General features: G+C 44.7%; 1 protein-coding gene across 1 annotated transcript in view; it reads right to left on the minus strand.

The window, feature by feature from the left end:
• LOC144829284 (uncharacterized) overlaps positions 1–24,585 on the minus strand; it is a 227,003-nt gene that overhangs the window by 121,316 nt on the left and 81,102 nt on the right. Inside the window, exon 2 of the mRNA XM_078688245.1 lies at positions 4,735–4,891. Coding sequence (XP_078544371.1) covers positions 4,735–4,882 — 148 coding nt within the window. The 5' untranslated portion in view covers positions 4,883–4,891. The remainder of the gene's footprint in view (positions 1–4,734; positions 4,892–24,585) is intronic.

Below are 24,585 nucleotides of genomic sequence, written 5' to 3' on the forward strand. Positions count from 1 at the left end.
CGGGACGAACAGGAGGAGACCCGAGGACAGATCATCCAAGGCTGCTTCTCCTCTAAACTCTGGGCCACGATCCTCCAGGAAGAGGACAAACCCCTCGCCGACATACTCAAACTCGGCCGCTCTAAAGAACTGTCTCAGACGAGAGCCTCCCACATGGAGTCAGCCCTCCATCGGCCCATCAAGACTGAACAAGTGAACACGGCAGAAAAGGTGAACGTGGTACAGCCAAAAGGGAGACAAACAGGCGGAAGAAGGCAACCAGACAAAAAGAACGAGTGTGGATATTGCAGAGGCCAGCCCCACCGCATGCAAGACTGCCCAGCAAGAGGGAAGAAATGCAGTGCATGCGGGTGGATGAACCATTTTGCAGCAGTAGGCAGGTCTACGAGAGCCAAGAAGGAGGCTGCACACGCAGTGAGAGAAGAAAGACAGAAGACATGGATGATGACACAGAAGACTATCCAATTCACTACGTATATGCCATCGACCAGCCAACAAGGAAGAAACGCCGCCTCCCGAATTGCCGCATTAAGATTCACCAGCAAGAGGTGAGCGACAATCGATACAGGGGCGTCCATTGAGCTAATGGCGGCCAACGTGTACAATCAACTGCAGGCAAGGCCTCCTCTACGGGAAGCCAAGATACGGGTATTCGTGTACGGCCAGAAGACGCCCATCCCCCTGATTGGGTGCTTCAGAACTGAACTGCAACATCAAGAGGACAAAGTGCACACGACAATCTACGTCACCAAGGAAGGTAGCGGCATGCTGCTAAGCGTACAATCAGCAGAAGACCTCAAGCTCATTTCCTACGCCATGGCAGTACTGGAGGAAGAGCTAGACACCATCTTGTAGGAGTTTGAGGGGGTGTTCAAAGGTATCGGATGCTTAAAAGGGAAGGAAGTGTCTCTCCACATCGACCCTTCGGTCCAACCTGTCGCGCTAAGGCATCGGCGCATTGCATTTCACCTCAGGAAGAAAGTCGAAGAGAAACTCGAAACACTAGAAAGACAAGGGATCATAGAGAAGGTCAGCGGACCCACCCCCTGGGTATCCCCGATAGTGGTGGCCCGAACCAAAGCAGCCTGGGCAAGCCTGCATCTGCGTCTCCCAAACGCAGCGGTGAAGAGAGAACGGCACCTGACCCCCACGATCGACGACATTCTAGGGAAACTAAACAGCGCCAAATGGTTCTCCAAGGTAGATCTTCGGTCGGGGTATCACCAGCTACCGCTCCACCCAGATTCAAGGTACATAACCACCTTCTCCACACACGTAGGACTAAGACGATACAGACACCTCAACTTCGGGATATCGAGTGCAGCAGAAGTATTCCAAAAGACAATCCGCGAGGTCCTGAGTGGACTCCCGGGAGTTCTAAACGTGAGTGATGACCTGCTCATCTACGCGACGTCCATCGAGGAGCACCACCAAAGACTACGAGGTGTCCTCCAAAGGATCAAAGAGTCAGGCTTAACCCTACACCGAGAAAAGTGCCAATTCCTGCAGAGCAAAATCAGCTTCTTCGGATACACATTCTCAGACCAAGGCGTAGCACCGGACCCAGACAAAGTGAAGGATGTCCAGGCAGCCCCAGCCCCAACCAACGTCTCGGAAGCGAGGAGCTTTTTAGGCATGGTGAACTTCTGTGGACGCTTCATCCCTGACCTCTCCAACCTCACCAAGCCACTCCGAGAACTAACCAAATCAGCCACCATGTGGCAAGGGGGCCCAGAACAAGAGAAAGCATTCCGTGACACAAACGAAGCCCTATCTGCGGACACCACCCTCTCACACTCTGATCCCTCTAAGTCTACCAACGTAGCCATAGACGCCAGTCCCTTTGGCTTAGGGGCAGTGCTGACGCAGCTTAAAAGTAACGGAGAGTGGGCACCCATCGCCTATGCCAGCCTATCATTGACCGACACAGAGCAGAGGTATTCGCAGATTGAGAAAGAAGCCATAGCCATCCATTGGGCCTGCCGACACTTTCATGTCTATGTGTACGGCCACCCCTTCACCGTGACCACAAACCTCGCTTACCCCTCTTCCATGGATCAGCATCTAAACCACCTCAGAGAAAAGAGAAGTGGATTCTTCAGCTACAGGGTTACGACTACCGCGTAGAATACAAGCCCGGATCGACAAACCCTGCAGACTACTTGTCAAGGCACCCCCGAGAGGCCACGTTGACAGAGAAGGAGGAGGCGGAAGACAGAAGAATACGTCCGACTGGTGACAGAAAGATCCCAACCACTGCCCATGAGCCTTGAATCCATCGTGGAAGCCTCACAGGCAGATGAATGCCATCAGCTTGTCGCCGACGCAGTCCGGTTAGGCAACTGGCGCCCCATCCAAGACTCCCTAAGTAATAGAACACCCCAAGCCAAGGCAATCCTAGAATCCATCCTGAGGATCAAAGAAGAACTGTCCCTCGACAGCCAAGGATGCCTTCTACGAGGTCCCAGTCTAGTCCTGCTGGCCAGCCTAACCCACCAGGCGGTGGCACTAGCACACAGAGGTCACCAAGGAATGGTGAAAACCAAAAATCAGACTGAGGGCCAAGGTATGGTTCCCCGGCATGGACCCCATGGTCGAACAAACCGTCAAAACCTGCAACTGGTGCCAGGCTGCGGGGCAACCAGATCGGCCCCACCCAGTGGTAACCGAAGATAACCCTCAGAAGCCGTGGGAACACGCGAGTGCAGACTTTGGACACCTCCCGGATGGGCGGTACGCGCTGGTGATAATTGATGACTTCACCAACTATCCGGAGGTCGAGATAGTGGGCAGCCAAACAGCCACGGAAGTCATCGCCAAATTTGAGAAGACTATCGCCACTCATGGTATCTTTGGAGTGGTAAAGACTGATAATGGACCACCTTTCCAAAGCCAGGAATTTGCTGACTACCTAAGGAGCTGGGGTATACATCACCAGAAAATAACCCCGCGCTGGCCTCAAGCCAATGGGGAGGTAGAGAGGTTCATGCGCACACTCAACAAGACCATCGGCATAGCCCTCGCCGATGGGTCCCCTCTAGAGAAAGCCATTTACAGTTTCTTAAGGGAATACCGCATGACCCACACGCTACAACAGGGGCCGCACGCAGTACATCGACCATGGGCGGGATAGTGCAAGACACACTCCCGAACCACCCCACGTGGGTTCCTCAGCGGGCCAGCCAGGAGAAGACTTTAGCAAACCGAACTCGCTCCAACGAGCAAGCCAGCAAACGACGAGGAGCTCGTGAATCCACAATACAAACTAAGTGACCAAGTCTACGTCAAGGATCGCTACCCAGGAAGCAAGTTCCGACTCCCATTGGAACATCAACCGTGGACTGTCACTCGCCGAACCGGCACTATGGTGACCGCCCAGAGAGGAGCCGAAACCGTGACCAGAGACATCTCATTTTTCAAGAGAGCACACCTGAGTGCCTCACCCAGCCCAACGCAATCCAGCCCGAGTCTGCAGCAGGAGGAAGAACCAGAGACTGACCCATACATCTCGGAAGATGAAGGCCTGAGCGATCAAGACACTTCCCAGCTTCCAGCTACCCCGGTGAGCAGAGAGTCCAGTCAGTTTTCTCCGGCCGGAGGAGACAGTACCTAAACCCCGGGGACACCTCGGGTGATGATGCACCCGGGGGGCCAATCCAGATATGGACTAAGGCGAAATCCGGGGCCCTCCTCCCAGCTGGCTGATTACCTGGTGGAGTGATGTTCCAAATGAACACTGACAGACTGGTAACAGATCCATCGATCATATGTATTTTGTAATTTGAGTTTCTGTTTTGATAAAGGTTGAAAGGAATGTAATGTTCGGAGGCGCGAAGCAGCGTCACCGCCGTCCCGCGCCGCCGTAGCGTCCCTGCGCTGACGCGTGATGTCAGACGCGAGGGATATACAAATAAAGGGACCGGGCCACGACGGGCAGTCGAGCCACGCACAAACCACAACTTTGGCTCCTGTCCTATTTAGCGTATAGCGGCCGCTTGCATAGCGCTAGCCACTCCACAAACGCTACACAAGCGTACCGCACCCACACTACCATGTCCACAGACACAACAGCAGGTAGGATGGGGACTTTTTATTTTGGTTGGGGGCGTGTCTACGATGCACAGGGGCTACATTACGTAATGGAGATAAGCAAGAGAGACAAGGAGGTAATGGTCCTTACATTCTGGGTTCCTTATTGCATATTACAGAGAATACCAAAAGAAATGCGACTGCGTGGCACCGTATGACAAACGAGACTGCTTTCAGTCAGGGGCACTTTTAAACATTTAACAGGACAAGCATTTTCATAGATTATATCAATCCTCCTAGCAGAAGTAATAGATCAGGATAAAAGTAAATAAAAAATGATTTAGATGCAGCTCTTCAACATTACGTTTATTTTCTCACCTATTTTAATGAAATAATGTTTCCTGCTTATAAAGTTTTATACAGTGATTGGTTAATATTTAAAAGTGCCATCCAGTAAATATTTCCCAATATATTTCAAAACGTAAGTGCACATCAAACGGACCATTCTAGAAAGCCCATTGTTGGGGATTCTTAGAGATGCAGGCTTTGGTAAAGGCAACTGTTTTCTTTATAACGAAATATCTACTATTGCACACAATTAATTTTACAATATGCAGGTACGTTGATTGCAAAACATAAGTATTTAACAGTGTTCTTCCACTCCCAGGATAAGACTCCAATCAAAGGCAGTCATTGCTAGCTTACCTGGTGCTGGCAGGCAGTATGGATTGTAAACCTGCCCAAGGTACCATGGATTTGGGAAAGGCTGTTGTGCTGTTGGTTGTGCATAAAAAAAGGGTCTTGTGTGATTTGTGGGGTAAGGTCCATTCTCGGAAGCAGGTGCAGTGTTCATTTTATTAATCTAGAGGAAGAAAAAAAAAAGCTGTGTTAGACGACAGTTGTTTTGTACGGCAAACACAAAGTCAAAATGATAAATGGTTTGCAAAGGGACCACAATCAATTTTAAAAGTACGACGAACGTGGCTAGCTTCAAACAGTAGACTCATCTGATCTGAAATAGATATGGTTTAGAGGATGGCTAGGCTGCCAGAGAAAAAGGTTGCAGAAATTGAAATGTTTATTGAAGGATGTATTAGTGAGAAGAAATTGGAGCTTTAAAAAAGGTACAGAAACTATTAGGTTATTAAACTTTGCTTGCAGAGTTGTAAGAGCTGGTTGTACATTTTGCAGGCGGTTAGCAAGTCTATGTCTGGAACAACATTAATCGCATCATAATATACAAGGGACAGTCCACATGCGAGGGGATTTGTGTTTGGTTGACTTTTCTAGACAGCTTCAATGTAGTTTCTTTATATTTCCTAAAAGGCACTATCTGGCAAATACAAATGTATTCAGATGCAGAAGGGGGTAAAAGGTTTTGGAACATTCTGGAAGGGCAGTTGGTGTGCAGAGTGTTGGCCTGATCATTGGCTACAACTAGGTCACAGTATTACATTGTTATAACTGTTCCCCCTGGTAGCAGAATTGTATGCTTGGTGTGAGGAACTACAGAATAAAACCCTTCTATCTCATAGATAATTTGGTGGTTGTAGAACTAGTGAACAAACAAAGCGGGAGACTGGAGGGTTTAAGACGGTTACGGGCTGTCATGTTGAAGTGTTTACACCTCAATATTGTTTTTGAAGCAAGTCATGCGGTGTTCAGAATAACATAAGACACTTCATCTCGCTTTTAATGCTAACGTTTTCACAGGGTGACCGCAACAAAAGCAAACTTCCACCGATCGATTGGTTATGGGGGCTGATAATAGTGGGTAGAGAAATCTATTGTCCAACCAATAAGAAGCTATAGGTAGGCGTGGCAGGAGTTTGTCACATGGTAACAATTAAGAAAAAGTGGAGAAGCAGAAGACGATTGAGGTTTGCTCTCGGTTTAGTAGATAAAGGTTTGTCACATACAACTATCTCTGGGACGTTAGCAGGGGTATCACTTTATGGCATGTTGTGGTGGTGCTTTGACCCTGTGCAAACTCCATTAGTTAGGAACGTTTTAAAGAGTTTGAATAGGGTACAAAATAGGAAACCAAAATTAAGGGAGCCAATCACAATTGGTGTCTAGAGTAGATGGTAGGAGATTTAGCATGTTATGATGAGTTTGAAGCATCACTTCAAGTTATGGGTATTTTTCGGAATTACTGGGGTCAAGAGGGAATCTGGGTTTAGCATTGGATTATGTATTTTTAGAGGGGGGGAAGACTGAGGATTTGGTTGAGGGCTTCCCAACTAATGGTTGAGGGATTAGTTGGGAAGAGGAAAGTGGGTTTGTCTACATCAAAGGGGAGTGGTAGATATATGTACAGTTGAAAATATTTAAGTATTTAAACAAAACTCAATTTCAGGGTTCAGAAATATTTTGCCATCAAAAGGGAAGAATATAAACTTAAACTTTTTTCTAGGAGTAAAGCAGTTAATTTTGTTTTGGTAAAGGTCTGCCCCCTCAGTTCTATGGAACACATTCATTCTGCATAGGGGCCACAACCGAAGCAACCAGATGGGGTTGGTGATGGGCTATCAGAAGAATTGGGTGATGGAGAGCAAATTGTGAAAAATGTGAGAAAATTAATAGTTGTACTTTAATTTTAAATTCAGTAAAATTTGGTATATTTCCTTTTCTTTACCCTAGGATGTGTTAAAGGTTGGAACAAGACTAATAGTTTCATGGACTGCAAGCCATTTCATTGTCAGATATGCAGCAGAAAATGCACACCATCAGATCTATGATAGTTCAATAGGGATACCTAGTAGCAGACATGAAGTGGTATGGAAAGGAAAGAGCAGCATGCGCTGGGGACAATAGTTACCAATGCTATCTGAACTTTTTTCAGATAGAGGATTCCCAGATTTATTGGGGATACATTTGGGAGAAAATGATCTGATGCAGGTGTCTGGCCTCACGCTGATAAAACAAATGAAAGCAGATCTCAGTCTTTTAAAGAAACAATTGGTAGAATGAATTTTGTGGTCGGAAGTCATTGCCAGGAGGTATTGGAGGGAGGGGGCAATTCTGCGATATACAAATGAAGGCGCAAGTTAAATAGAGCAATGCGTGTATTCTGTGAGCAAGAGAGTATCCTTGCGAATAAAAGAAAAAGTTAATGAGGAGTATCTTTTTAGAGAGGATGGTGTGCATTGATCGAAATTTGGGCAGGCATCATCTCCTCCAGCTATGAGAAATGTTTGATTCTTTATGGAAAGAAAAGTTGTGGCACACTACCTATACAAATTAACCAATCTCAAACATTCATATTTTGGTGCGGCAGAAAAACTCAGTGGTTTTCCTGAGTGGTGGTATTTTTTTTGGGGGGGGGGGGGACGATTGAGAGTCTGGAACAGGCATATCCATCCACGGGGGTGAGGAGGAAAAAAAAAAGAAAAACTCAGGAGAGGGGGGGTGGGGGGGAAGAGTAATGTCTAGGCTACTTCTCTTGGGGTTGCTTGATGCGGTGTGAGTGAGAATGGAGAATGGAGAATGGAGAATGCAAAGAAAAGGTGGTGAAAGAGGGGGGGGGGGGGAGCCAGGGGAAGGACATGGCACTTTTTGGTTGATGCAATCCTTCTCAAACTGAGTTTTAGGGGTTGGGTGGCAATGTCAGAAATGTTATGCATTAGTGAGGCTGGGGTTATGAAATATTAGATTGCGTACGTTTATGAGCAGACGACACAAGGCTGCCCTAATGAACAGCCTTTTCTGCTACAATCAGTAGACTAGTTTGTGTCATCATTGTGCGATGATGGGACCCAGCGTTAGCAAGGCGGCAGCCAGTTTCCTCCAGGGTGACTTCCAATAGTTGGCACAGGCCAAGTCTCATGCTAGGTAGTTAGGCTTAGGGGTGGGGCTAAGCTGGTAGGTATTTAAAGCAAGTCGGGGGGGGGGGATAAGTCAGTCAGTAGTTCCAGGCAGTGGGCAGAACTTGTGAGACCTACCCACCAACAAAAAGTTATTTATGCATACGCAATTGAATACTGATGAGCTAATTTGTCATTGCATGCCACAGTAAGATAAGTGTTTTCAAGGACAAGGGAACCCAAAGGTATGCCAGGGACCATGGGTAAGGATTTTTTGAGGAACATGCGGTCCCTTGGTATGAATATTCAGTAATCAGTAGGCACGCAAGTTGAATAAGTTCTATGCTGTAAGCTCATGTAATAAGAAAAATATTTATTAAATCACATAACAAAAAAGGGGGGGAAATGTCTGAGCCTTACTGTTTCCCTCCCTTGTTGTCTCAGGTTTCCCACTCCAATCGAGTATCCCCCCTTTTTTTGGAGAGTTTGCAGGTTTTGTCTGATTTGTACTGGCTACCTGAGATCAGATATTTCATCTTCATACTGCTTTTGCTACCTGCAGATGCCAAAAAAGCGGATTGCTTAGGACCGGTCTGAGAGCCTTATGCCTCACTTTCATGCATGGAGTGAATCCAATAGCTAGGCAGGGATTGTTGCGGCCCCGAAGAAGACAGACCTATTGGCTTGCATATTGGTTGAAACCAGTCAGCAATAATGAGTGCATAGATGAATCACTCTTATTGGTCTAATATCCATCATAACTATTTATTTTTATCATCCTAGCTAGGGCAACCACTCGAGAGCGACGAATATTAAAGGACAAATGTTGGTGGAATAAGTTTAGGAGTATTGTTGAAAACAGATTGACGTCCAGCCCATTTTATTGGCATTTCCCCAACTAGAATTTCTTGTGCTAAAGTGCAGTTTTCATTGTTTAGCAGAAACTATTGAACTCAAGACTGACTGATCCTTGGTTTGGAATCAAAAAGAGCCAATGTCTGGTATGCCTACACAATTGTTTGGGGCGGCCTTAGTGGAGCTGAAGCGAAGGCTTTCACTACAAGCTTCACTGCATTTTTTACATTTTAATTTCTTTATTAGCTTTTCCAACAAATATGACTGTATACATATCTTTGTATGACAAAAATGCTGCACATTTGTTTCTCCAGAGGACCATCCGGCCTACATATTGCTGATAACATTCAGTCCTACACTTGTCAAAATATAGATGGGGCAACAAATACATAAGTAAAGCAACAGTCATCAGGTTCTCATAGTAAACTTTACGTTACATAATGGGAACAAATACTTTTAAGTTAACTCCACCCCACCCGCTCTGCCACCTCCCACCCCCATTCCACCTTGACATCTGTCACTAAATATACAATCAGATGAGCTATGAATGGTTTACCAGCATGGTAGCACTTCATGAATGATCTACCCTAGGCTGCAGGGTCTGTCTGTAGATCTGCGAGACAAACTGTTTGGGAACACTTTCCAGTTCCTGGAACCATCATTCTTAATTTGGCGTAGCACACTTAACATGTCGTGGCTTCTTCCATGAGGCTTCACTGCATGGTTGTTTATATTTGTGGAGTATAATGCATTTTCCCCAATTATTTTCCTGCGGCAGTTTATTTGAGTTATCAAAATACGTATTATATCAAGCTCCTCGGCCTTCAAACTATAAACAAGAGGCTTGTGCCGTTTAGTAAAGTATAATTATCTTACATTTTTCCCTTGGCACCGTGAAATGTATAGGGCACTGTCATCTCACACTAAGTTTTGGTACTTTTATTTTTCATAAAAATCAGTAAGATAGTAAAAAAAAAAAAATAATACCTCGGCAGATACAACTTTGCTCCCTGTGCAATCATCTCTCCCCCTTCTCTAGCTCATAGGCGCACAAGTTGAGAGGCACTAGAAAATGATTAAAGCAGCAGTAACTGCATTTGTTGCACTGGTGTACAGCACACCACCACAATGAGGTAAATCTGGTTTTGTTTGACAAGTAGTTTGCTACGAAAATGGAAAACCTGGAAAACCTAGAAAGCCTCTTTAATACCCACGTTTCTTTCCCCCACACCGAGACCTAAAAGATGCATAAACGCAGCACTGAAAATGTCCACCAAGTCCATGACATTAGTGTTGCCATTAGAGTTTGGTAGAACTACTCCCACACGACTGCATACTGCTCTATCTTGTGATCTTTCTTACCCTCCACCCCTAGGAGTTATATGCCTTGTACAATAAAATATCTGGAGAAACCGGCTGTTTCAGATCCAGAATACAGTTAGTTTGTACATACAAACCACTGGTATTAACTATCAATATTGGGGTGAATCCTCGTGCTCAAAGTAAGCTGCACTTACAACCGTCAGTGTCTATTAACAAGCATACCCCAGCATCAACATTTATCTTAGACAAAATACGCAAAAATGGTTCACTCCTGAAAGTGAATTCTTGTTGAAGGCCCGCCCTCTATGATCTCATCTGCTGAAACTAAAAGCACTATTGAATCATCTCCCATACCTTCTGTCCAGTTGCAACAAATTAATTCAAGGGCATATGTTAATATTCCCTAGTGTAATGCGATTGAAGGGGCAGTAGTGTACGCTTGTGTGACCTCTAGCAACTGCGGCTGCCCGTGGCCACCGCAGGAGGCCACTCAAGAGGGCGGCCCTGTAGTGCCATCGGGCAGCCCACCCTCCCCCTTTCCTCCCAAAGAGGCAGGGACTTTAGGGGAGTCCCCTCCTGGGCGCGGGCAGTGCTGCGTCATGTCCAGTGCGGGAGGCGGGGTGAGGGGTATATATGTCCCCCTCACCACGCTGACGACCTCTTTGTCGTCGCACCGGACACGCGCGGCCGTTGCCTCGCGGGCTATTCAGAGAGCTCTTTGCAGCTCTTAGGACAACGCTCGGAGTGCAGCAGACTGGGCGCACCCCTAAGCCACTTTTAAGAAATGACACTTCGCTCCAGATTTGATTTACACCCAAAAGGGCCAAAACCTCACCCTTCACTTAGGAGCTTCCTTCCAGAGCAGCAACTTTACAAAAAGGTGCTTCATGTGTTTTCATAGAAATCACAATCCAGGAATTAATCGACACTTTCAGATGCTACCGCTTCCCAGTGTCTGATATGAGATGATAACCTAGCATAAAACGATTTGGAATTAATAACATGCAGTAATAATCTTGGGTGCTCAGTGCTCACAATCCTGCTAAAAATATAGTGCTGGTTAGAACCGGATGCATGTGTGCGCTTTACATGAGTAGCAGACCATAGTTGCAGGTTACATCGTTACAAAAGGACACAGTATTAGAGCACAGTGACATAGCTACATATTCGATCAAGACTAACAATAAGGACATATGCTAAAGGGAAAGAATATCAGAACAAATAGAGGAGTGTCCCCTTGAGGTTCGTTTCAACCTCTGTTCTATAAGGTGCATCTATTGTACCCCAAAATCGGGACAACCCCTCAGAATAAAGAGTGCATCTCTAGAGTCGTGTGAAAACAGTAGACAACTATTTCACTCAGTCAACTGTGCGTACTTATTTTCACCAGAGTGCAGAGAAATAAAGAGATGGGTGTTTTCAATAAAAGGTGTTATTTATTGAGCAGTGTTCTTTCTCATGCAAGAGAAATGAATTGCCACAATTGCAATACTTATTATAAAGTAAAGTGCGTACAGTAAAAGGAGTATTATGAAATAATACTGTAAAAGCACTGATATGGTTTCTTAGCCATATGATGCTTTAAAATGGATAAAATATATACATACATAAAAACATTGACTAACTTCCTCAACTGGTGCTTCTAATCTACGCCTACCCCGGTGTACCTGACCTAAGCCTAATACGTGGGAAGGAGTAAGTAGCAGCTTAAGTTAAGTTGGGTTTTTGCCAAGGATCTGAATCAAGAATTCTCTTAAGGGTTTAGTCAGCTCCGTACCTTGGTAATAGAATGAAGGAGGTCTTGTATCTCTCTCTCAGGACTCTATATCCCAGCAACCCGCAAGGGCGGCTGGAAAAACCGGAGCTGGATTTTCTCGGCTGGAGAAAAAGACAGCGTCTTTCTCAGTGCGTCAAAGGGGAGGGGCGGCGTCCGTGGGCTCTCGCATCAGCTGGGCTTTCGGGCAAGTAGATAGCCGCTCTGCTCCAAACCACCGTGTGTTTGCTTAAGGCAACGTTGGTATATTTATACCTGAAAGGTGCCGGGTTTGACGTAAGGTTGGACATAAGATGTCACCAAGAACTAACAGTTCTTTCTGACTCTAGGAGTTCTTGTGCAAATCAAAACAAGAGCAGGGGAATTTCCCGGGCTGCTGGAGGCTTGGTTTGTTTAAAGAACGCGTTGTACTTTCTAGGAGTCTAGGGGAGTAGCCTTGCTGTATTTGGACTGCATGGGCTATTACTAAATATGGATATGATTCTTATGCGTTTATAAGGATAATATTTATTATAGCCACATAAGGGCATAAATAGGGAATATCGAATTAGGGTCCTAGATAGAAACACAACACCCACTCCACGAATTAATGTCCATCATTACTAAAAACTAAGCAATATTAAACATATTGATGCATGTGTGTTTTCCAACCCACCCCAAGATACATAATTCACATTTGAAATGGTATATGGTAAATACACGAAAATGAGTATCGTTACTGTACGCTTTTTAAGCAGTGTTATCATTCAGTTAAATGCATATATATATATATATATCAGCTGAATGAATTGCAAATATTACACATGAAATGGCTCTTAATACAGAAAAGAAGGTCAAGACCATTCCATCACATTTATACAAATGCTGTACATGTGCTAGAGGCGGAGGTAAAATATTGTCTCTAGAGTTCCTAAAATAAGAGCTCTGTTCTCTAAGAATAGTTCTACTTTAAGCAGAGTACTTTGTGCCAGAAAAATGGTAAATATTTTGGAAGTGGAAAAAAAAAAAAAAATTTCACTCAAGGGAAAAAATAGTTCCAATTTTTTTCAGTAGCTGTGTTTATCAAAACTGAAGGCCGAATTCAGAGTTCAGGGAACGCTGTGTGCTCGTTTAAAAAAAAAAAAAGTTATTCTTTTTGTTCCGGGGAGAACATAATTTCAGACAGGCTTGCAAAAAATTGCTCTACAACATCAAGTGAAAGTTCGACCAAGTTCAAAAATGCTGAAATTGTGCATATGTGAGAATGATTGCTATCATCGATGTCAGGATCAGCAATGCTCACAGAAGGTTGTATCCGTTTGGTGCTGCTTTCCTCTCGTACTTCACCGCCACCTACTCGTAGTGGTGAAGTCTCAACAAATGCCGTCATCAGAATAGGTAGCCGCTGGGGATAACACGATGCATGAGTCGTTACCGGACCTAGCAAGGTATCTGTATCCATTGGTACTGCTGATGGTAGTGTAAGACAGATGTCCAGCACGCATTCTTCTCCACATAGCAGACAATGAAGCACAGGTAAGATGCAATCTTGCCAGATAGGTCTGAATGAAAGAAACCAAGTTGCACTTAGATCTCTTAGCAGGGCTAATCCGAGGACTTTAGTGATGCGGACCCAGTAGCGTATAGCTAGGATTGTTTCTCCCATCGTTGCTGGAGTCTTGTCTGTGGCTTGGCTTGCCATATCGGAGCAGAAGGATCAAAAATAAAATTCCTGCTACGAGTCCCAAAAGTAAAGGCAGACCGCCGAAGACAGAATGGACAAAATTCGGAAAGACGCCCAGAACTGTTTCAAAGGAGGTTAACAGTCCCGAAAAAATTGTCTTAAATACATGTGCGATGCCACTGGTATCAGACATGTTTAAAATTTGGCTTAACATTTCTACGAAATGTACGGGGCAATTTGTTGATAATAGGGAATGTATCTCTGCTGCTGTCCTTGCAACTTGCAGATCATACGTCTCTTTGGACGAGGTTAAAGGCACAGTTGTCTGTAAAAGACTAGACTTCATTCGGCTTAAAGTATCAATTCGAATAGAAGAGATATTCAAACGAGGCCATATTGCCGCCTCCATGTCTGGATTGCTGTTTGGATACAATACTTGCATACAGCAAGTGACCATGGAACTAACGCTCACGAGATAGGCTTTTCCTGGCACCATGCCACAACAGCTGTGGTCACTTATTAGAACGTAGCTGCCGATGGAAAGCTGTCTAAAGAATGGCTCCATCTGTGTTGCAGGAGTGCCGTGCAGGTGACATGAAAGGTTATTTGAAGACCCTTCGCAGGCTCCATGCAAGTTAATACCTTGACACAGAAGTGTACCACTTAGTGATTTTTTTACAATTATTACCACTAAGAAATACCTCCTTTTTCCCTTCACTATAACGTGTGTATAAGGTAATTCCCATGTTGACTTGATGTATCCTTTACCCAACCTTTCATACAGGCCTGCTGGTATATATTTTTGGCAATACTTAAACTGGAAAGTTGTTATTGGGATTGTAATCGTTCCATGTATTATCCATTCAATGACAGGTCTCTCTGACATAGTCAATGGTAATCTCTCAAGTTTTTCAATGCTCAGAATCGTATAGTCTGCTCCTTTTTGTGCCAAACTGATTTGTTGATCAGTAAGGTTAAAGATAGAAAATAATGACGTTACGTTGATTAAACGCCATGGCACGTACCCTGAACGCAGATTTTGCAACGTCCAGCCAAGCTGTACAATAGAACGTAATTGGGACTGACCATGTTGTAACATTAGCAAGTCCTGCTCTATTATATCAATAGCAGATGATACAATGCTGTCTATTCTGGAGGACAGAGTCGTTAACCCATTGTCCACTACAGAAAGTGATTTTTCCAAATTAACACGATCAATTTCTCGTATTTTTTCAGCTGTTTAAATTTGTATTACTTTCCAAGGCTCGTTGTAAGCAGCGTATATACCGGCGTATATGAAACGTTTTTGACGCGGTTTGCGTGGTCCCAGTATGAAATCACGCAAGTCAGCACCACGTCTTTAAGTAAAGAAAAGTGTTGATTAATTTCAGCCAGTGTGGATTTCTGTAGCCATTCGAGGCAGAGTTTCCCTACACTGTATGTTGTAACTATCCCTGGATGTTGTCTCTGGGAGTATCTAGGGTCTGGCCTGGTCTGTTTAAACCCCTGTGTTTTGTTCAGGAATCTATCTTGACAGTTATTTGTGTCTCTGGGCCAGATCAACCATTTTTTCCAATCACGATGTGTTCTGTTTTGGTGTAAAATATGGGATACGTCTATCTCCACATCTGTAGTGCTATTGCTATCAGGCATGGGCTTCGGAATAGACTGTTTATTTAAGTCTTTATCTTGGCTAAACCAAGACAGGATGTTTGCTGAATGGTGTCATTCAGGAATATTAATTGTTCTGGGATCATGCAGGCTCTAAATAATGCTTCTAAACCTTGGACCTGCCAGTCTTTTGTACCCCACATGGTTTTTGTTTCAATGTTGTTTTTCCAAAATTCAAAACCAAATGTAGTCATTTTTTCATAAAAGGTTTCAGAATAAATCAATTTAGTATTTGTCAACATCGTTTTCATTCCTGTCTTATTTAACATTCTAAAATAAAACGTTTCTGCATCACTTGTGACCCAGGACCACCTCGCCTTCAGGAAGCAACTCAAGACTTGGCTGTTCGAGCAGTAGCGGACCCCCCCCCCCCCCGCCTAGCGCCTTGAGACCCTCTGGGTGAGTAGTGCGCTATATAAATGCATTGATTGATTGTGAGAAGTATGGGAATTTCTCATAAAATGTTTGAGCTGCCTTTAGGCGGTGTTGCACAATGTTCCCATTGATTATAATTTAACACATTTCTAGGTTGAGCAGATTTATGCAAATAGTGATGACCATAGTGATTATAACAATATAACTCTTCATAATCTGATGAACCCTGCAAATAATCATGTTCTGTAAATTTTGCTGACATTACTAAATCGGACATCATATTATTAATATTTTCAAAGTCCCAATAATCAGAGATAGTACTTGGTTTTACAAAGTCACTTAATGAAACCTTGAACTGGTGTGGATATTTCAAGAGCTCAATCGGGCCATAGATTTCATAATCCATTTTGTCCCATGCTACCCCACCGGGTATTGGATTGGCTGTGATGTTCACTGGTGACAGTTCTCATTTTATGATGTGAGAGGATGTGTGAGGCTTTAGGACCAAGTTGATGTTCTGACTTGCTGTGTCCATTGTACTATATGTTCCATCAATGAATTTTCCCAAACATAGAACCATGATGAGCCAAAGCAGGAGGAAAAGTACACCTAACAATCCAAAATTCAATCCATGGTGAAATCAGGTATGTTTCTTTGAGTTGATGAAAGAGTTCAGTTACTTTGTTTTGAAAGTTTTTGTTGCTGGCGTTTCTTCATGCTCGCTTGGATCTTCGGAAAAGTCATCGAAATTGATGAAGTAGCCAGATGCAGTTCTGTCAAATGTTGGAATTGCTTCAGGATTCATTTGCTTTTGGATTTTTCTTTGTTTCATTAGCATAGTCTGAGGCTACATCGTTGTAGACAGGTGTTAGACGAACTGTTGCAATTTGGGTTTCAAGAGGTACAAGTTCCATGGCTTTGTTGCATAGTCCTTTTTTATTCACTGCAGGTTTATCAAAGGTGATTAGTCTTTCAGTTTGAACCTCTTCGATTGTAGCAAATTTTGGTATTCTGCTATTTCTTGGGAGTCCACTGGGCCTACTACTTATTATTGGCCACATGATTGTGGTTTTACCAGGTCGATGGATACAACTCGGTTCTCCTTTTTACCAGCAAGGGGCGGTAGTACTACTGATCTTGTTCCGCTGACAGCTAAGACAGGTACTGCTTTTCTGAAAGAAGGCCCAAATTCCTTCTTCACCGCGATCTTCTCTCGGACTAGATCACTAATCTTTGGAATCCAGACAGGTCTTGCTGGGACCGGTGGTTTTTCTTCAGTGGTCGTTGGCTTTAGTTTTAGATTACTCAGACTTCTTGTTTAATTTAAGTCCTGTAAAACAGCCAAACGGTCTTTGATAAAGGCTTTTTCGTCTACCACTGAAGTGTGACTATCCAAGTCCTGGATATGCATTCTAGTACCGAACAATAGTTCGTAGGGAGTGAAACCTTTTAGAGAATTTTTTGGCAGATTGTTAAGACTACGTTGGACACTTGTTAAATGTTTGACCCACCCTGAAGGACTGGACTATTTAAGGCCCAGCGGTGCCAGGGGACAACACCTAAAACCTTCATGGGATACCTGTTCTGGCGCACTAAAGACAGAGACACGGGAGACTTCCTTCGGCGTCAAAGATCAGAGTTTATTACTGCAGGGAAGCAAAAGTCACACGAAGTACAACGGAGTGTAGGTTCTGAGAGTCTGCTTCCAATTGCATTTGTGGGTCGCTCTCTTTTATACAAGATTTTGTCATTGCACAATATGTAAGCAAAAGGTTACAGCTCAGTTCCCACAGTAAAATTCAAAAGGATCGCTTTCATGTATTCAGCACCCCGGAACATAATTACATTAACATCACCAGTTCCAACTGTGAAAGCACATCTTCCCACCATTAGGTACATTCCACTTGAGTTGTAAATAGGCAAGAGAAAGACGAGAACAGCTGCAAGGAAGTCAGACAACAGGGAAGAGAAAGTGTGAGGATAATATTGGATGCGTAATCGTAGCTTAAAAGGGCTTGGTCCCAGCACGTGCGAGGCTGAAACAATAGACCGGCACGGCAGAAATCACCTTCGAGCGGAGGCAACTGCCTTAGCAGTGTCCTCCCCCTAGTCATAAAAGACGCATGAAAGGAATATGCTTCTACCGTAAAGCTTGGGAACTAGAGGGTCACGATGTGGGCAGTTGCCTGTTCGCTGACTACGTGAGGGCAAGGAACAAAATGGATGCCGTAACTAAAATGGAACCCGAGGGTTCATTGGAGAAATCTGTAAATGAGACGAACTCTTCTGAGTAGCATGAGGAAACCGCGTACACTTACTAAACTCGTCATTTACGGTTCATAGATACCACACTCGTCCATATTCGGCGATGCCCAAAACGTCGTAACGATTTTCACGGAACCTCAGACGCTCCTTTTGCCCTCATGTAGGCAAGAAGTAGTCGAAGTCGGAGTCAATCTCGATTCTCATCAGATCATTCAGATGTTGTTGGAACATAATTCTATCCATCAATGCCTCTTTGGTAACAGATGGCCTTCTTATACACGTTGTAGCACAAAGGCCACATAAGGCAGGACCACACTGTACACAAAGACAACATGTGAACAGAAACGTCATAACAACCCCTATAACCATCAGAATCTTCCAACCCCAAGTCGACATTAGACCCCAAAACCATCCTAGAAGCGTCCAATCTCCCTCGTCCACGTGTATGGACTCCGAGATTTTGTGCAACTTGGAGATGGCTTGATAAACCGTTGGAGCGTTATCAGGTATGAATATGCAGCAGCTCGAATGGATGACCTTGCACACACCACCTCTATCTGCTAGAACAATGTCTAGAACCATACGGTTCTGTAACGTCATAAGCCTATCCGCTTGAAGCTCTGCTGTCAGATTACCAAGGGCGCTTGCAGTTATGTTAGCAGTTGACTCTACTACACGAGTTAACTGTCTCAGATTTCTGCTATTGACCATAGGGCCCCAAAACGGTAGAAAACCCTTGAAGAAGTCTCCTGCTTCTTGACCGGACGTATCCTCTTTACTAATGACACCTCTCACAACTCTGGTTTTGTGATAGTCGGCAGCAACAGTGAAAGTCGGGGGCAAGAGATTTGCAATATAGCAGGTACCTGAGAAGTCATGAGGTAACCACGTATATGCTCGGTCATAACATACAAAATAGGTACCCTTGGCAGTCAGCAAGACAGGGGAAGAGAGCATCGGTAGAGCGTAAGTATCCACACAAGCACTCTTCCCAAGCTGGGCTCTTGGATTTCGGCCACGACCTTGCAGACAAAAGTGGCCTAGGTGAGGTACAATCCAGATTGGAGATGAGCTTTTAAGCTGCCTATCACCCACTGATATACTATACTCAGCCTCACTAAGGTACTTATAGGCCTGCACTTCCTCCTCTGGGATAAGCGAAGCATCAAAAATGTCTCTATCTAGATCAGCAATCGCTGTCGCCAGAGACTTATGGTACGGGCCAGGACCAAAACTTGCTGAGCGTGGTTCTCGATGGGGGTAGGAATCTAGTGCACTACGGAACATGATTTGGAATGCCCTAGCTGACCCTTGGGGGCTGTACGGAAGAACCAAATATGGGATACCCCTGTCCATGGTATGCGGCATTAGCCCACACACCCAACAGTTTGTAGTATTTACCACCAACTGATGCTGATGCAAAAGTTGCACAAAGGAATAGTTTCTAAATTCCGCACGTCTGACTTGTTCATGTTGAGGCAGTAGGTGAAAAGAATGCGGAGAAACAGTGGAGACGAAATTTAGATCATGAGAAGGAGAAGTAGGTAAGGCAGAAGGCAGTAATGATTGAAAACCAAAATATACTCCACCCACCAGCAGCATAGAAACAGTTAGGAACAACATGAAAACCTGTAATAAGAAACATTTTGTTCGAAATGTGCTGTACAATTTAGATCTTTGCGCCGTCTTTTCCTCTAGCTGCGACAGCTTGGAGAACTCCATCCTCTAACAACCGTCCGCAACGTTCTTGACGCACTTCGTTCTGAGTAGCGATTATCAATTCCCAGGAGTTCCCAGAAATCGACAAAGGAAATTGACCTAATGTCAATAACTGCTAGACAGAAAGAAGTACCCGCGCGGCCCTACGGCCAACCCAGATGGCGGGTTTTAATCAGTTAAATAATCAATTTTATATACGTCTCCTAGCTGTTCTGGAAAAGAAATACATACATAATAAAATGTCCGCAATGGTCAAGGCAAACTGTGAGGGGGTATTTTGAAATCAAAAATAATAAAAATTTATTCATCTTTATTGCGTGTACGAAGAAAGTATCGGCTTCTTCCGGGTCGAGTCTGATCTTCAAACAGTGGATTGGATGGCGAAAGAGTGTTCGATCGTTCAGGCAATTGTTCAGCACTTGAATTCTCCAATGTTGAAGGAAAGGAAATTGTTTGAGAGGAATCAACAGGGGTGTCAGATAAAACTGAAGTGTTCCCTATGGGCTGAGCTTCGCTAAATGGGACAAAGCGCTGGGGAACGTCAGTTTCAGACGAGGAAAAACCTTTACGTATCCATGTGTCTGCCGGCAGAGGAAGCGGAACCTTCTTGGTGTGGGTGGCATGCACCCAGTGTTTTCGTCCCTCCAGCCGAACCGCCGTCCTCGTGGCTAGTAGCACCTGGAAGGGTCCCACAAATCTTGGTTCAAGGTGACGTTTTCGAAATTACGGGTGAGGACCCAGTCCCCTGGTTGGAGCCGATGACCAGGACCCTCGGTTTGTGACGGCAGAGCCTCAAAGACCTGTTGATGAATCAAACTCAATTTAGCAGTCAGATCATATAGATAATCAATCAACATTGGATATTCAAGTCTGTTAAACTCTTTAGGCTTCGGAACCCCCCAAATGTTCGCAGGGCGGCCGAGCACAATCTCATAGGGGCTAAGCCCTACTCGAGAGTGTACAGTAGCCCTGGTCGATAAGAGAGCTAGAGGCAAAGCGTCGGGCCATGATAAACCAGTCGTTGCCTGGATTTTAGCAAGCTTCAATTTCAGGGTGCCATTATATCCTTCCACCAAACCTGCTGACTGAGGATGATTAGCACTATGAAATTTCTGGGATATTCCTAAACCACGACACACTCTTCATCACACTTCCCACAAACTCACTTCCGTTGTCCAACCATACAATCCGAGGCATGCCGTACCTGGGGAAATACTCCTTGAGCAGAATTTTAGCTGTGGATAGGGCAGTATTATCCTTAAGAGGGTAAGCCTCAATCCATCTGGAGAATGCGCATACTACGACCAAAACATACTTCAAATTGTTGCATCTCTCCATATGGATGAAGTCCAATTGGATAACTTCGAAAGGACATGTAGGAGGGGCAAAATGACCAGGTGGAGTGGGGGTGCCCTTACCGGGATTATGCATCAAACATACCATGCAATTCTTAACCACTCTCTCTGCATATTTAGTAATCCCATCATTCTTCCATACAGGAGACAACAACTTGCATATGCCCTTCGAGTTAATATGTGCTGTGCCATGGGCCATTGTAACAGCAAGCACATAAGCATCCGGTAACATCCATCTCCGTTTCTCTGACAAGTCAACCCAACATCCATTCTCGTCTAACTTTCCCATGCTTTCTTTCCACTGCGTCTTTTCCATTTCAGTAGCTTCACTCTGTATTTCCTTCACACTTTCAACCGTGTCCTCACACATGCTAGTCTCTGCTGGCCATCTTACTGAATTCGCAACGTACATTCGATTTGTCAGATCTCTAGCTGTCTCTTTAGCAGTTTCGTCTGCAAACGCATTACCATGACCAACATCATCTGTCACTTTTCGATGCGCACTACATTTAATTATGGCCACTTGCTTAGGCAATGTAAGTGCATCTAAAAGGTCATTCACAAGCTGTCCATGCTGAATCTTTGTACCATGCGACGTAAAAAATCCTCTTTCTCTCCACAATCGCCCAAAACTATGCGCCACACCAAAAGCATACTGACTGTCTGTAAACACATTCACCCGCTTTCCTCTAGACAACACACACGCTCTCGTCAAGGCAATCAATTCAGCTGCCTGAGCCGAATTCTGACTCAATCTCGCAGTTTCCACAATCGTACTCAACGTCACTACAGCATACGCAGTCGTCACATCACCATTCTGTAACTTAAAACAGGAACCGTCAACATACAAAGTACCATCGGGATCTACCAATGGAGTATCTTTTAGGTCAATACGACCCTTCGTTTCTTCTTCAGTTCTCAGATAAGTCATGTGGTGCTACATCACTTGACTCCGTGTTGATCGACAATAATGTTGCTGGATTCAACACATTACACCTTTTTATCCGTATGTGACTAGCCAGTAACGTCAGCTCATACCCAGACAACCTTGCGCTCGTCAAATGTTGAGTTTTCGTTCGGTTCAAGAGAGTGTCAACTGCATGCGGAACCATCACCGTGAGCATATTATCCATGACCAGACCCGCGGACTGTCGAATGGACGCCGCAGCTGCCGCTGTTGCTCTTAAACAACTCGGCAAAGCTCTAGCTACTGGGTCTAAGGTCGAAGAAAAATATGCGCAGGGACGCTGTTTGTCACCAAATTGTTGCGCCAGAACACTCAACGCACAACCATCCCTCTCGTGAACGTACAGTGTAAACGGCTTACTGTAATCAGGAGTACCTAACACAGGAGCCGAACACAACGCATCACGTAATTCAGAAAAACCTTTTTGACACTCTTCAGTCCATGGCAAAGAAGTCGGAACATTCTTGCACGTGAGAGCTAACAATGGTTTCGCCAATAGTGAAAAATTTGGGATCCATTGTCTGCAGTATGACGTAATACCTAGAAAGGCACGTACATCTCTCTGAGTTTTTGGCACAGTCATTCGGGTAATCGCTGCAATGCTCTCTGGGGTCAACCTTCTCCCTTCTTTTGACAATAAGTGACCTAAGTAGGTTACTTCTTGGCAACAATATTGCAGCTTGGAAGGTGACAACTTGTGATGCAATTCACATAAATGCCGCAACAACGATACTGTAGCAGTTCTACAAATATCTTCGGTATCAGCAGCTACCAACAGGTCGTCAACGTACTGAATCAAGGCTGCGCCTGCCGGTAATACAAATGAATCAAGTTGACTTTTAAGGGCTTGACTGTAGATCGACGGGCTCTCACAATAGCCCTGTGGTGCGCGTTTCAGTCTAAAACTGCGACCACCTAATGAGAATCCGAATAGGTCTCTGCTTTCCTCAGCAATCGGGATACTAAAAAAAGCATTCTTTAGGTCAATCACTGTGAACCAGGAGGCAGACGCTGGAATCAGGGTCAACAAAGTCGTGATATCAGGGACCACGGGGAACTGTGGGATCACAATTTTATTCACATCTCTCAAATCGATTATGAAATGGTACACAGGAGGTTTAGATGGATCAGTTAGTTTTAAAATTGGTAACACAGGACTATTACACACATTTCCCCGAGTTTCTTCAACAACATCCTTTTCGATCAGATCGTGTACAATCGTTAATAGCGCCCGTTCTCCCTCAATGGAGATACGATACTGTGGTATACGTGGCAATCGCACATTTGGTTTCAGCTTGATCATATAGGGTGGGATGTCCAAAAGACCCACATCATTGGGACCTGTGGCCCATAGAGACGCAGGAAGGGAGCTCAATTCCGGCGGGAGTTTATCGATCGACAAGTACATAGGAGAGATTACTCTCCGACCTAATGTAAGCTTCACTCCTTCAGGAGAGCAATACAATGTCGCATATAACCGTTTTAACAAATCCAAGCCCAGAAGATTCTCACCACAACCAGTAGATAGAATCAATGGAGCCTCCAGCTCACGAGGGCCAATTGTAAGGGGCAAAGGGCTAGAGACAGGATTGCTAACAGGGGCGCCAGAGAATCCAACGGAAACATTTGTTAAGCCGGACAAAGGTGCGCCAGGGAGTTTCGAATGCATGATGGAACTTTTCGTCGCACCAGTGTCTAACAGAAAAGGCTCAACTACGCCAGATGTAGCAACTGCGACGTAAGGCCCACTCTGATCAACCGGAACGGATACTACTCCCTCTCTGTCGGTGGCTGTCCTAGTAACGATCGTTTACAACAGTCTCATGTTCAATGTAATAGTCGTCCGCGTAATACTGCGCTGATTTATCGGACCTTACATTTCGCTGGTCAAAACAATTATTTGCGTCCGAGGACGTATTAGGGCGCTCAGTCTGATTTTGAAAGGCACCGCGACCTCTACCTCGAGATGCTTGTTGAGGACCACCACGACCCCCTCGTGCCGACACACCATTAAGGCGGTCACGCAAAGCGGGACAATCATATTTTATATGTCCCTCTCTTCTACAATATGCACACTGGTTATACCCAAGCATAGATCTAAAGTCAGAGGAGTCAGGACGTGACTGTATTCTGGAGGATTGTGATTGTGGTCTATATTGCTGTTGCAAATCAGTGTGATTTGAACGCGGAGGATACGCTTGCTGCAACAAAACCTTCGTTTTCAGCTCCTTCGTTTTCTTATCTACACGATCACTTTCTTCTTTTTCCCTATTCTCATAATATTGAGCCGTCGCTAATATCTGTGCAGTGGTTGAAACAGCCCATGCACTTTCTGAATTTTTCAATTTGTTGCATAGTTCAGGCAACAAATTCAACACGAATTTGTCAACAAACAACCGTTGGCCTCCCTCAGTGCCCATATCCTGACCACTATGATTGACAAATGCCTCTTCGAATCTAGTAAAGAAATCAGAGACACTCTCGTCCTTCTTCTGCTTACAAGCTGCTAATTTATCCCAGTTTACCCTCATCGCCGGCATAAGCGTTTTCATGAACGTAATTATTCTCTGGGGCAGATCCTTAATTAACTGCTCAGGCTTAGCCCCACCAACTTGTCGGCCATCAGCTGCTATTAGTGCAGCCCAGTCACCACCTAACTCATTCGCATGATTTTCCTGGCGAATTTTCGGCCAAACCGGTTGCGGTACAACATTACCGAACAGCATGTCAATGTCGGCAAGGTTCATAATAGTAGCATCTACCAATTGGGACAACTCCTTATA

This window comes from Lissotriton helveticus, chromosome 4_1 (genome assembly GCF_964261635.1).
Source record: "Lissotriton helveticus chromosome 4_1, aLisHel1.1, whole genome shotgun sequence".
In the NCBI taxonomy this organism is placed as follows: Eukaryota; Metazoa; Chordata; class Amphibia; order Caudata; family Salamandridae; genus Lissotriton; species Lissotriton helveticus.